This window comes from Pseudomyrmex gracilis, unplaced genomic scaffold (genome assembly GCF_002006095.1).
Source record: "Pseudomyrmex gracilis isolate BER0280 unplaced genomic scaffold, ASM200609v1 scaffold_70, whole genome shotgun sequence".
NCBI classification, from domain to species: domain Eukaryota; kingdom Metazoa; phylum Arthropoda; class Insecta; order Hymenoptera; family Formicidae; genus Pseudomyrmex; species Pseudomyrmex gracilis.
The window spans coordinates 396,444-410,241 of NW_018020654.1; the positions used below are offsets into that span (position 1 = coordinate 396,444).

General features: G+C 41.0%; 1 protein-coding gene across 3 annotated transcripts; it reads right to left on the reverse strand.

Annotated features, from left to right (window-relative positions):
* Positions 1-424: 424 nt before the first annotated feature.
* Positions 425-12,048, reverse strand: LOC109854604 (gamma-1-syntrophin). 3 transcript variants are annotated; one of them, XM_020427853.1, is made up of 10 exons: positions 11,827-12,048; positions 5,636-5,740; positions 5,287-5,503; positions 4,213-4,338; positions 3,943-4,104; positions 3,340-3,524; positions 2,973-3,131; positions 2,603-2,827; positions 2,315-2,518; positions 425-2,193 (listed from the first exon to the last, which is right to left on the reverse strand). In XM_020427853.1, the coding sequence occupies exons 1-10, from the start codon at positions 11,887-11,889 to the stop codon at positions 2,086-2,088; spliced, it is 1,554 nt and encodes a 517-aa protein (XP_020283442.1). In that variant the 5' UTR covers positions 11,890-12,048; the 3' UTR covers positions 425-2,085. The 3 variants fall into 3 exon arrangements, with proteins under 3 accessions (XP_020283442.1, XP_020283443.1, XP_020283444.1); XM_020427854.1 differs by having other exon boundaries at positions 5,287-5,485; positions 11,827-12,046; XM_020427855.1 differs by having other exon boundaries at positions 5,287-5,482; positions 11,827-12,043.
* Positions 12,049-13,798: the final 1,750 nt, after the last annotated feature.

The following is a 13,798-nucleotide window of genomic DNA, read 5'->3' on the forward strand; positions in this document are numbered from 1 at the left end:
CAGAAGTGGGGACTTCTTTTACATATTTGTTTTTCTATGTTACTTTGTAGGCACTTTCTACGAGTAACCGGTGACTTCAGAGAAACACGCGATTGAAATCAAACTCATCCACATGAGTCTCCTTTATACGTTTTTAAAATTGTGTGGCATCTACACGACGCGTGTGTGCATGTAGAGATTATTATTCGTCTTACATGTGAAAACTAAATAATTAATTAGGCGTATATTGGAAAACGTGCAACACTCTCTTGCGTCATATAATTAATACATTTGTATGCAGTTTTTTTTTTTTTTTTTTATATAGTACATATATGCGTATAGTGTGTGCAAAGCCTATTTTCTCTCTCTTGTCATATCTCTTTAGTTCGTTCTTTTTTCTTTTATTACGGAATTTATTGCTTTAAATATAATTGAGAACCGAACGATAAGATGTATATATATGTATATATAATATACAGTGTTAACTCTAAGTAACTATAGTGAGAGAGAGAGAGATATTGGAAAGAGATAATTGATATATTTGAAGACACTACAGAGACCTGTATGTGACACCCACACTATATATACTCCATTACGTATCAAATAAGCTTTTTTTTCAGTGTGTGAGTATCGTTTATTTTCTCTCTTCAATAGTAAGAACTTTCGACGCAGACGAGAAAAGTTCGCGAATCATTAGAACGCAACGCGCGTACAGCTAATTGCGCCCGATACCAGGAAAGTACAATTATAACAATTACAGATCGCGTTTCAATAATAACTGCGGCTCGATAATGTCACAATACTCCCCGCCGCGTTTATTAATTTTTATATAAAACTTATTGCCCCCATCGATAATACTGCGTTGATGAATGAACTATTTCGAGATTATTCACGACGTTGCGCGCGCTTTGAGTGTGTGAGCCACCCATAATAGTTACTTTAAACGCTTTATTGCTATAGGGCTGTAATTGTTATGTTGACGATTTGTCATATGGACGAATCAATACTGCGTGTTCTTCGATTCAATCGCACTCATCTCAAAACATCATTCAGAAGAATCGCAAATCAGAATTTTTCGAACGAAAATGCAACGACAATATTCGTGTGGTTTACGTTTCAACACGTTTCTAACTGTATATATATATGCGCGTAATGATTTATATGTCTTATTGACGAGAAACGAAAACTTGATGCCTCCTTTATAATTTCGCAACTTCTCTTTTTTTCATGGTTTTTTTTAAGGCACCTGATACATGTACGGCACGCAATACAAATATATATATAGAGAGAGATATATAAGCATTGTATATATGTATATATAAAATATAATCTACTATAATAAAAACAAATGATCGTTCTCATCACTGCAAATTAAAACTCATGAACCGGCATGTGTCACTCTTTGCGTGTGTTGCTTTAATTTCTACAAATTATAATTTTTTTTTTTTTTTTTATGTCAACTCGCGTGATCGTCCGTTAAATATTGTATACAAAATAAAACAGGGATATATATATATATATATATATTCAGCACGCGGAAAGAGTAAAACACTACATTCGAAAACTTATAAGTAATTTCATTCAGATTGCAATTAATGTTACGTTTCTCTCAAGACATTCAAACAATATTACGTATAAATGTACGTAAGCATAATGTTGATAACGCAAACATCGGGCCCACCATCCACACACTACCACTCCTAGAAACTCGCGGGAATATACTTATCTAATATGCGCACTATATGATAGCCGTTTAGATTCATATACATACTTGTGAAATTGGCTTGGTAGGATGAGTTAGAGTAGTACCACTTTGTGATTTGTATATGTAAACAATAAAAATACCTTTTGGATTATATTGACTAGTTTCTGTCGCTTCTCTTTTTTTCCTTCTTCTTCTTCTTCGTCTTCTTCTTCTTGTAATTTTCCAGCGTACACACGCGCGCGCACACGCACACACACACACACACACACATACACACACGCTATCCGTATCCGTGTAAACGACAACAGAACACAAAAGTGATCCATCCGCGCATGGTGATTCGTCGGCATTAACGTATTTAATATTGTTACACCTATATTACATTCTTCTCGCTTGTTTGTTTACGGAGTGGTCGACGTTAAAAATGTGGGATCTACCGCGGCTACCTTCGCAGTAAGAAACGCATGCATACAAAACAACAAGTTTTGCAACTGGGAACACTCGAATTCCTGTCAAAACACACGCAAACGTTATTGTGAATACATATGGTTCTTTCTGATAGAAAAAAAAATAAAAAAAAATCGAAAGCCGAGGGATTCGATGCAACACCGAAAGAAAAGATTTCCTCACCTTCGTTTCGATCGCAATACTATCAAGCTCTTGGAAGTGCAACTTGAGCCTGCTCTTGCCGTCGTCGCTGGAGCCTCTCAACTGTGAGAATTTGTAACGCCACGCTACCTCACCGATTCCCTCGTACGACAACGTGAATCCTTGAGTCCACTCCAACGTTAAACACGCGCTCTTGCCGTTGAAAGTCACCGGGAAGGTTTTGCTCTGCGGCGTGAAAGAAAGAAAAAAGATATGTTGAGAACGTCGAAAGTCTCGCGGAGCGTTCACGGAAAATACATCGTCACGAACCTTCAAATGCGTGACAGCCGAACACACCGCCGTGTGCCATGCCGCTTCGACTCGCAGAAGTTCTTGCCTGGTCTCGACGCTCAAATAACGCGGCGGTTTACCCGGACTCTGCGTCAGGAAGCAATGCTGCCGCTCGTCCACATTTTCTGATTCGCGCATCACGCGAAACATCGTCTGGTACACTTTGAACGTAAGCGCGCAGCGTGACCAGTCGCCTATGTTGCACTGTAGCGAGACGAGAGAATGACTCCAATATTCGATGAGAAAACAAGTCGAATAAAAATCTTCCAAAGGTGATTAAATAAAAAAAAAAAAAAAAAAAAAAACTGTCCTAAAACAGAGATAGGAACCTTCTCGCCGATACACATACCGGGGGTGTCTCGAATAACAACAGATCCGGTCCTTTAAGAGCCAGAAACCTCGGCCTGTAACTTTGCCACGGTTGATTGCTGTTGCTTACCGCTTCATTTACCCAACCCATATATTCTATGCGCTCGCCGACTCCGAAGTTACGATTGTACAGTTTCATCTGAAATTAAATTCAAACTAAATTCACACTCGACACAATTTCGTGTCGTTAAAATTAACGACAGCTTCAATTGTTGAAATTGGAAATGCGACACGATAGAAGAGAGAAAGAGAGAGAGAGAGAGAAACACACACATACACACACACAGTGAAAGTATGTTACACACAATCAATGTTAAACACGATCGATTTTATTATACAAATATCACCTGCAAATGCGTCAATCCTGTTATGTTATCGGTTATGTATTTCAACCATTGGCTGAGAATAGCGCTATCGTCGCAGTGTATCACTCCTGTACGCGCCCCGTTGAGTCCTCTGACTTCGAACGCGTTTCTTCTCAACTTGTCGGTGCCGAATATGTATCTCGTCACATACGCCATCATTAGCGGAACTGTAAAAACGACGTCACGACGGTTTAATTAAAAACAGCAATTACACACATATTTTTGCCTCGCATGAAAATATCGCGGCTGTTTGATATTTCAGCTCTCGGAGAGAGAGAGAGAGAGACGGGCGCAAAGAGAGATATCTCGCGCGGAATTAACGTAGCGCGCAATTTTCACGTGTGTACGTAATGTAAGCACGTATTTTGTGTTTGAAATAACTTCTTTAATAATGACACGATTTAAACTCGTCTGAAATACTCTCCGTTTGCGTGTGTCTATATTTTATGTACATAAAAAAAGCATTAAGAGAATTTTAAACACATGACGTGCTTACGCGAAGGCGGAATTTATATTACATTACACGATGCGACTTTAAATACTTATGCGCTCCGGCGGAAACATCTTTTTTTTTTTTTTTTTTACCTGTAATGACGTCCACCCATTTTTTATGTTGCATCGTGCTGGAAGATGCGTTCGAGCTCTGTCGACTGTGACTGCACCTGGGGCTACCCCCTTGTCTGTTAGGCGATATCCAGCCGTCCTCCGCCGTGCCGTTGGCAACGTTATCCAACTTCTCCTCTTTATCTGCGAATCGAGAGAACGTCAATCATCTTTTCATCCCGTCGCCGGTTCTGGGAAGAGAGTTTTTTTTGTATACGAGAATATTCAGCGCGATAAACGTCTTCACAATACCGTTCTTTTGTAGAAATGGCTTGGCCGCTCGATAATGCTTGACCGTTAGAACCACTATGTCGCCGGCGTTCCTCAAAATATTGACAGCGTCGTCGTGCTTACACGCCGTGATATATTCCCCGTTCACTGTGTTTTGTATACGTGTGAGCACATGGAAAACGAATTATATGCAATTTAGTATAAATTTAAACGATATATTCTCTCGTCGCAGAGCCTCTTACAGCACGGGGCTCGATTGTTCCCAGATGTAATGTAGGATGGCGTCGAGATAGCAAACTTTTCGTTTCAATAACACAGAAGCGAGCATTGACAGAGAGAGAGAGAAAGAAAGAGAGAGAGAGAGAGAGAGAAACAGAAATCGAAATCGATACTCATTAACACTGCACGTAGATACAATACAAAGGTATATACCGTTCCAACTATTGCCAAACTGTCAAACGTCGCTCGACTAGTTTGAATAATGAGAGAAACGAGTGTATTAATAGTACACATATTACACAGGTTGATATAATTCAATGTGGAATTATATGTGGGTGGCGAATACAAATGCAGCGCAACGTAACAATAGTGCAATATAACAACGATAAAAAAAAAAAAAAGGTACTTCCGACTTTTTCCATCAAACACACTCTTGAAATTAGTTTTTTTCGTCCGTTGTTCTGAACAAAAACACATCAAATGTTGACAAAATAACGTATCGAACGCACCATTGTGCAATAAAAGTCCTTTACACATGAACAAATTACGTGATCACACGTGAAATCGTCTCGACATCACACACAATTTAATTGTTCCTCACTCTACAATTATGTTGGCTCTAAATTATATATACATATATATATATATATATATAAAAGAGGCCACCAGTCCGGTTGTTTTTTTCAATGTTTTATTATTTCGAACAGATTGCAAAATTCTCTTGTTTCAACCATTTTTTTTTATTATTTATTTATAAATCACCGCGTATCGCGAATTTGTTCACATAAGCAGAACTTTTTTCCCTCCGGGATATAAAATACATGTGTGTGTGTGATGCAACCGTCATCTATTGTGATATTTTGTCGATATGTATACCTTTGATAATCGCGTCCCCTATAAACAGTTGACCGCACTTATCGGCAGCCTGACCCTTATAGATCCTCGATATGAGCACCGGAAGTTTGTGTTCCGCACCGCCCTTAATGCTCAGCCCCAAACCGCCGGTCTTCTGTCTGGTGATCTGCACCATGCGCTCCTGAGTGTCCAGAGGTGGCTGATTGTGATTCACTGCCTGCTGAAAATTTGTTCTCGTCTTTGACGCGCGTTTTTCACACGTTCGAGATCGATATAAGATCTGTATAATATATATATATATATATATATGTACATCGCGACAATCAAAGCTCACGAAATAATAAATGCCCGTCATCGAAAGGCACTTTACCTCCAGATCCTCCCGTTGAAGTTTTAATACCTCCATAGACAGATGCAAACGCATCGGAACGGGTTTGCTCTTCCCGTCGCTCACCGTCACCATTCCCGTCCGCACCTATCGATAATAAAATCAAAGTATAACAGAAAACTCCCCGTTCGCTCGCGAGAGAATTTATATTTATTTAGTACATTTTGTTTTTGTTACTTTTAAATACTGACATCTCGTGTGCAAACGCAACGTCGGATTTCGAGCGAAAAATTAGCGACATTAATTAATGGACGCGTGACACAAATCACCGGATTGACGACCGTGGTGATTTTCGAATCGAGTAATCAATTCAGTTTTCGGATGTGTGTGTGTGTGTGTGTGTCGGAAAAATGTGTGTTTTCACATTTTCCCTACATCCGGAAAATAACGTGATATTATTTGCTCCTGGTTTTTCGCGCGTTGTTGTTTCTTGTTTTTCCACCACACACGCGAAGTTTGCATTCGAAGGAAGCAAATTTGCGGCGAAGGAGAAAGAGCGAGAGATGAAGGACCCCCCGAGGGATAGCGGGAAGAGCAGGAAAGAAGAGCAAGAACGAATAAAAGTTATTTTAGAAATTTCTCGCGCACCGAGAGGCGAGTGTTCTCTTTCCGCAACGCGCGGAAGTAGTGTAGAAGATTAAAGGCAAAGACGCGCGCGCGCGCGCGCGTTCACTTGAGTTACATCACCCGAGATATCAATACTAATGAAAAAAACCTCCTCCGCCCGCGTCGTAATATATATCGATTGATTAAAGCGAAGTCAACGCACCACCAACGACGGGCCGAGCATGCATTTATGCATGAGACTCGGCGAATCGTTTCGCGATAAATTCTTAATTGAATGTCCGTGTTTTATTGGGTTACCGTGCCTAATTATCTCAAGCGAAATTATCGTTATTACGTTATTTCTCGTTCGTTCCGGCCGCGGGCAATACCTCTTCTCCCTCCCTGATATCTACAACCGCCGGTTTCACGTTTGAAATCCGCAAGACCGCAATAGGTCGGCTCGAAATTAATTCATATTCGTTAATTTGCCATGTGGTTCCGAGATCGGCGAACCGCGTACGTCTGTGTGTGTGTTTGTTCACACGATTTACGAGTATCCACGTTACACAGGTCTTTTTCTCCCTCGCAACTTTATTTATTTAATTAACGAACCCCTCTCTCGCGGGTTCACCAACGACTACGTGTGAATCCGAGACTCCTTAAATCATTCAATACGATTATCTTAATTCCGACATTCTTTTTTTTTCGACGATGACAGCGGTGAGCGCGGCTGTGAAACAGTAGCGACGATGACCCCGTCGGTCCGTTACTTTTATTGAATCACCGAGGTCTGTTCGTAGCGTGAGATAAGTTTTCAACAGTCCGAGATTGTATTGTCCCCAATATAATCTCGAATGTTTTATTTAAAAAAATAATTGCAACTGAGTACTTAAATACGTGAAGTTTTAGGAAGTGAAATGTCAAAACATGTATCTCAAAAATATACTTAAAACACTGAAAATTGTGTTATGTTTGACATTTGCATATCTCCAATAGTTATTTCTTTGTGACAAACGGACAATTTATCTTTCTCGTCTCTGAATTTCTCAATCGACTGTGTGCCGGATAAAAAAAAAATGTCGGTAATGGAAATAGAATTGTTTCTTACAAAAGGTTCTTGTTAATTTCCTCCGTGTCAAAGTCGCAAAGTCGTTTCAAAGCGCGCGCATTTTAGACTGAAATCGGGACGCGAGATCCCGAAGAACGAAGGTAAAAAAATTCATCGAACAGACGTGCACAAAGAGGTAAGTGAGTTTATTTATTTTTTTTTTTTTTTTTCACGACAATTTATATTGACATGAATATGAAAATCCGATTCCGCGCGCGTGACATTTGTGAGAAAAAATAAATCCACATTTGCTTTTGTGTGTTACCACGTACACACGTATACAAATCGATATTCTCGTCGTCGTCGAAATAGAATCGCGTTCAACCGGTCGGAAAAGTTTCGGGGAAACCGATAATCGGCATATAACCGTGCGGCAACGGTAATGGTATACGATGATGTATTTAAGTAACAATCGTTACGCCGTTGTGAATGAGATTTTTGGGTCGTTAAATCGGGGAATAAAACGGGACAAACGGGCAGTACTTTAATAGATGTCTTCGTCCCGAAAAAGCACTTCTTTGCACATTTATAATACATTATATTTTCGTTAAATTAGATCAGCAACATTCATATTTCTCTCTCTCTCTCTCGAATAACGTTTTATTTTTCCAACCGTCCGAGCGTTTTGATTGATCCGCTTAATTCAATTGAATGTTATTCAAGCTCTCTCTCTCTCTCTGCTCTCAGATAGCTCTCGAGATATGCAAACGAGTCGTCGAAGTATTGACAAAGTAAATCGTGTCACGTCGAAATCGAGAATGGATCGCGCCCACATATAGAAGATTTCCGATATTAATTACGACTGTTATTATTATGCGCGTCGCGTTATTATAATTTTAAACAGTAAGATGATTCCCGCGAACGAACAAACTCTCTTGCATGTTTTACACATGGCGCGTAGGTGCAAATTTTGTTTCGTCGGAGAATTATTTACATCAGACAGATGTCGCGAATTTCTGTCGAGAATTTTTAACATCGCGAAGAAAAAAGTAAGGATTTTCCTTATTACACGGCGAGCAAAAAAAAACATTTGCCAAATTCACCGCGACTTCGCCAACAAAAAAACGATGTTGTTAACGAAACAAAAAAAATTCAACAAGCTTGGCAAATTTGCGCCGGCTAATCTTCTCGTTATTTCGCGGAAAAAAACTTTTCTTCGCCGCTCGCATTTTATTCTCTTCTTCGCGGAAAAGAGAGCGCAAAGAAGATTATAACCGCGCCCTCCCAATACATACACCGTATTGCAATATCGCTATACACGTTACGTTTTTTTTCTTTTTTCTCTAAAAAAAAAAGAAGCTCGGCAAATTTACAATACGCGGGAATACTATATCAAAAGTTCCTGCATGCGCGTGTGGGCAGATTCCTGCGCGCGCGCGCGGGTTCAGTTCGTTTCCGCGAAATTTTTCCGCGATAATCTTCAATATCCCGTCGAACGCCAACGCGAAGGTAATCGATGTTGCTCGCATTTTTTTTTTTTTTTTAATTTTTTCTTTCTTCTTTTTTTTTCACGGAAAAACAAACACTGGACAGCCGCGCGTTCACGTCGCAGGACGAGTAACGTGCGCGCCGGGAAGCCCGTAACGGACTATTGTGCAGCTCGTAAAACCGCGTACGTGTGATAAAATCGCTATTTTCCACGGAGAAAAGTAGAAACGAAACTCGACGGCGCGACGCGCGAGTTTTTGCTATCATTCCCCCTTCTTTCTCTCTTTCTCTCTCTCTCTCTCTTTCTCTCACCGCATGATATTACACGTACGACTCTCATATACGATATACGAACCGCGATTATATTGTGCAAAAGTGGAAATATATATATCGCGAAATAAAAGAGTAAACTAAATTTTATTCTCGCGCGCGAATATTGATTTTTCTCGTCTCCGTATACACAGAGTTGTTACAACGTTGGGAACACCGCAGCGAACCGCTGATTTCAGAAAAGCAAGAGAGATAGAGAGAGAGAGGAGAGAGAATTGTCGGACTCGGTTGCGAATAAAGTTCGTTCGTTTCTCCGCGCGGACATCAATTAAGCGTTGTTTGCGAAGTTTTTACCTCCTCTGGCCGATAAAAGCTCTCTCCGCCACGTTCAGAATTCGACGGCTGCCACGCGTGTAATCATCAAATTACCGATTCTATACGTAAGGATTCCCGAGCGCGGCTCGTTAAAATTGCCGAGGGTTTTGACCGACTTAATTGGAAGGTTTCACTCGGAGGATCTTGTTTGGAGGATTGTTGTTTTTACATTCCCGCAACAACTAGCACACGAGAGAAAAAAAAAAAAAAAAAAAAAACGGGAGCGTACATGTGGAAGTGCGGGGAAAACCACTTGAAACTCTCTCGCTTAAAAGATAACCGACGGCGGCTTTCGTCGAGAGAACGGTCGATTCCGCTAATATCGGTCAGAGTTAATCCCGGTTAAGGAATACCGCTTGTATATACACCACCGCTCTTCTCGCTATATGTCGCAATCAATACGGAAACGGTTGAGAATCGACGAAACCGGAATCGATTTCGTTGGAAGATATTTCGCAAAAACAAGACGCGCGCCGGAGCCTCCGCGTCGTCGTCGTCGTCGTCGTCGTCGTCGTCTTTCGTGCCAGCGCGAGAAAACTTGTCCTCTCGCGCGAATTTTCCCGGCAATCGGAATCGAATTGGTCGGTCGTTTATTACGGAAGATTGAGCGACATCGCGTCGTTCAATCAAAAAAGAAAAAAAAAAAAACATTTCTCATGCATTCGTCGAGAATTTTTACCGGAACGGTCGGGAAACGTTTCGCGAAAAAATGTGTTCCCCAAAGGGAACAATTGCGAGATGCGATTAAAAAAAAAAATTCAATTCTTTCGAGCGTAAATCTCGATTGTACGTTTTTTGTAAGTTACTTGCGAATTAAATTCGTTACAAATTATATTTTCGTTTGGATTTGATTATTGTTTGTAATTTATGCGGAATAGTCGTCGCGCGCGCGCGCGTGCGCAGTTAGATGTGCGCGAACGGAGATAATAAAAAATTATTGAAAAAATAATTTATTATCGCTTATTCGATAAACTCAATTCTCGCTTTCAGTTTTCAACGAAATATTTGTATACAAAGTATATTCAGTTTCAAATTTTCAAATGTGTATTTCGCACTTAGCGCGTTGTGTTTTTCAGATAAACAAATAAATAAATAAGCCCGCGCGCCGTGTGTTATAATAATCCATATATCCGTAACACGTAATGGAGAAGAGAGAACATTCCAATTATTTCATCTGTATGCGAGATGCGTACACGTGCGCGCATTCGGAGCGACGATACACACACACGCACACACACGCACACGGGAGAAGAGGAGCGTATAATGAATAGAAACCGTGGCGAATTACGTGCAACGCGACCCGACTAAAATGCGCCGCAGTCGCATACACACACACGGCTCTTCTGACCTTTCATTCGCTCTTATCGTATGCAAAAACACGAGGTCGCGCGTTCGCATACCGTGTCCAGCGATAAATGCCGCCGTGACTGCAATCTATATACGAATATGTGTTTCAGGTTGCTGCTGAATGAAACATTATACCAGATAAAAGTCTCCCCCATTGGGAGACATAAAACGAAGCGTCATCGTAAACACATATTCCGAATGCAGTAATTAAATTACACGTATCTATTGTATCACCATAATGAGATATCGTCTCTCCGAATGTTTTTTGGGTCGAATAAAAATAAATCGTTCCGCTTTTTGTTATCCGTCAAGGAGCGCTTGGGTGAAAAAGTTTTTCTGAAATGCAAATGCGATTTCACGTTGTTATCGTTGAACGTTGGTATCGTTGGTGTTACACGTATAAATAATTAGACCTCAAACTCGGGACGCAAACGTTTCCAAGTTGAGATTAGCGCGACGTAACGCCGGAGCAATCGAAGTTGAACGTATACAGCCTATACAGTTTTGTCGCATTCGTCAATTCGAATACGAGTGTTTGTGAAACAATATTTATCGTCAGTTTAATTTCTCTCGATATAAAATATACATATATATTTTACCTCTTCGAACACAATTGATTGATAAGGTACTCTTTCAATATTCAAAGAGAGTTTGTATAATATCTCGCACAACTTGCGTTTTTCTTGTTGAACTACCGCCCGGAAACATTTCTCGGACACAAATTGCCGAGATCCGTCATCTTGACGGGCTTGGCGGGGGGTTGTTTCTGGTGTTAAACGAAAAAAAACGTTACGTGTGCGCGTACAAAATTAAAACTTAAAAAACTCGAACATCCGAGCGACGCAATTAGTTTGCGTATATCTGCACACGTTGCGCAAAGAGAGCACGAGAGATGTACGCAAGCTGAGATGCATATATGTACGGTCGTGTGCACGCGCGCGTGCTTGCATCTCGCCGCGGCCCGCAAGTGCTACAAGCGCGGAGAGATGCATTATTGATCAACGGAAATCGACGAGCTGCGAAAGATCGCTCTTTTTTTTTTCTTTTTTTTTCTTTTAACTCCTTAAGACGGGAGGAAAAAAATAAGTGCCCCGTTTACCTTCAGTTTCTGGTCAATCTTCTCCTCGATCGGAGTGCTCATCTTCGTCGCGTTGATTCTCATTATTCTCGCGCGCGATCAGTGAGGTGACGTCGTCGGCACCCTGGCGTGTCGTCCTCGGCGAAGATGATGATTCGCGTCGCTGCGGTCGTTAACGCTGGCCTCGGCAACGAGGCTCGCGCTGGGAACCGCCGCTGGTGACATCGACCTGGAGCACGGCACTATCGCGACTGCCGCGACGACGAGCTGTACCTCGCAACGGCGACGGCAGCGCAACGATCACGATAGCCCTTCATAGCCACAGCTCTTTCTCTCTCTCCCTTCCACCCTTTCCCTCCCTCCTCCCTTTCGCTCTGCGAGAAAGCAGAGAGACGCGCGAAGTTAGAGACCACGGGAACGAGAGAAAGAGCTTCGGAGAGACTCACGAATCCCGAAGGCACATGGAAATAAAAATTGAATATCGTGCGTTTAGAGTTTTCGAAACGCGCGAAAACGATTGTTTTTTTTTCGTGACAATTGGCCCGTGAGTTACCGTTCGACATTATCAGATTTTAAATTGCAAAATTGCATCTAGTTCGCACGTTGAATCCGCTCGCGAGGAGACGGTTCATTTTTTTTTTTTTAATTGCTTCTTCGGAAATTGATCTACTCTGAGAGATTTTGAATTCATCGCTGTAATTCCGATCTATCGAAGTTCTCTAAAAGCTGCTGCGCTTTTTTCTTCGCGCGTTTTCGCGTATATACAATATTTTATTATTTCTTTCGAACAAAATTCCAAAAAAAAAAAACGCGGACAATTCCGCTCGCGCGAACGTAAGATTAACTCGTTCTCTCTCGCAAAATTAGTATTCACGCTAATTGTAGTGTGAACTCACCGAAATCGACAACGCCGTCGGTTTCTGCTCGCCGGGAAACGCGATGAATACGACCGAAGAGGGAAGAAAGGTTGGAGTTGCACCGGGAGAACGACGGAACCTCTGCGAAGCCCTCCCGGTCACAGAGAGATTAAAGATTCTCCCGCTTGGCTCAAGCGAATTTACAGTCCTACCTACGTGAGCGCCGGTCGGATGGAAAATCCGACGGGGCGAAATCGTCGTCGCGATCCTGGAAGACGAGACGCTTCCGACACGACGCGACGATAAGATGCTTCCGCGGCGGGCGAACGTGAGCCAGATATGTGTGTGTGTGTGAGTGTGTGCAAGTCGCGTACACACATATCGCGCGGAATGAAAGGCGCCGCGGCGCATCGATTTACGCGCCGCGCCGCGCACAAGCGGCGACCGTTCGTCCAGGATCGTCTCAAAAGTCCGTCACCCCGAAGTTCTTTTCCAAACTTTCTATTTTAGAATTCGGACTACTTCTCTTACCGAATTTGTTCGATATATTTTTGAATTGTACAAAACCTACTTTCCAAAATAAAAAAAAAAATGAAAAAAAAAGAAATGAAAGAAAAATATATCTACTGTCCTACATAAACTGTTCGTACTATTGTTACAGCTCGAAGAGAGAGATGTTCAATAAAGTGTAATAAAGTATTAATAAAGAGAGTCTGTGTAAAAATGGTTTCGCATATTTAGTTTGAATGTCTATTGAACTTTTTTAAATTAACTTCGTTTTTGTTTTTGTTTTTTTTTTATCTGCACGACGGGAATTTTAACAATGTACGTTGTAAAATATACAGTACGTATAACATGTTGCAAAAAACGAAAACACTTAGGACTCTCTCGAGTTTTCATATTTGCGTACGTATATACAATATATATATTTTTCTTCTCGTGTAAATTGATTTATTAAATAACATATTTTTAACAATATTCCATCTAACACATATATCACGATGACTGAATTAATTCTCTAGGCATTTTTTTCTTACACATATATCACAAAATAAAAATACCTCGCTAGAAGACATGTGATACAAAATAATATTTAAAAAATTATACGTATATCGCGCATTGAAATGACAAAAATA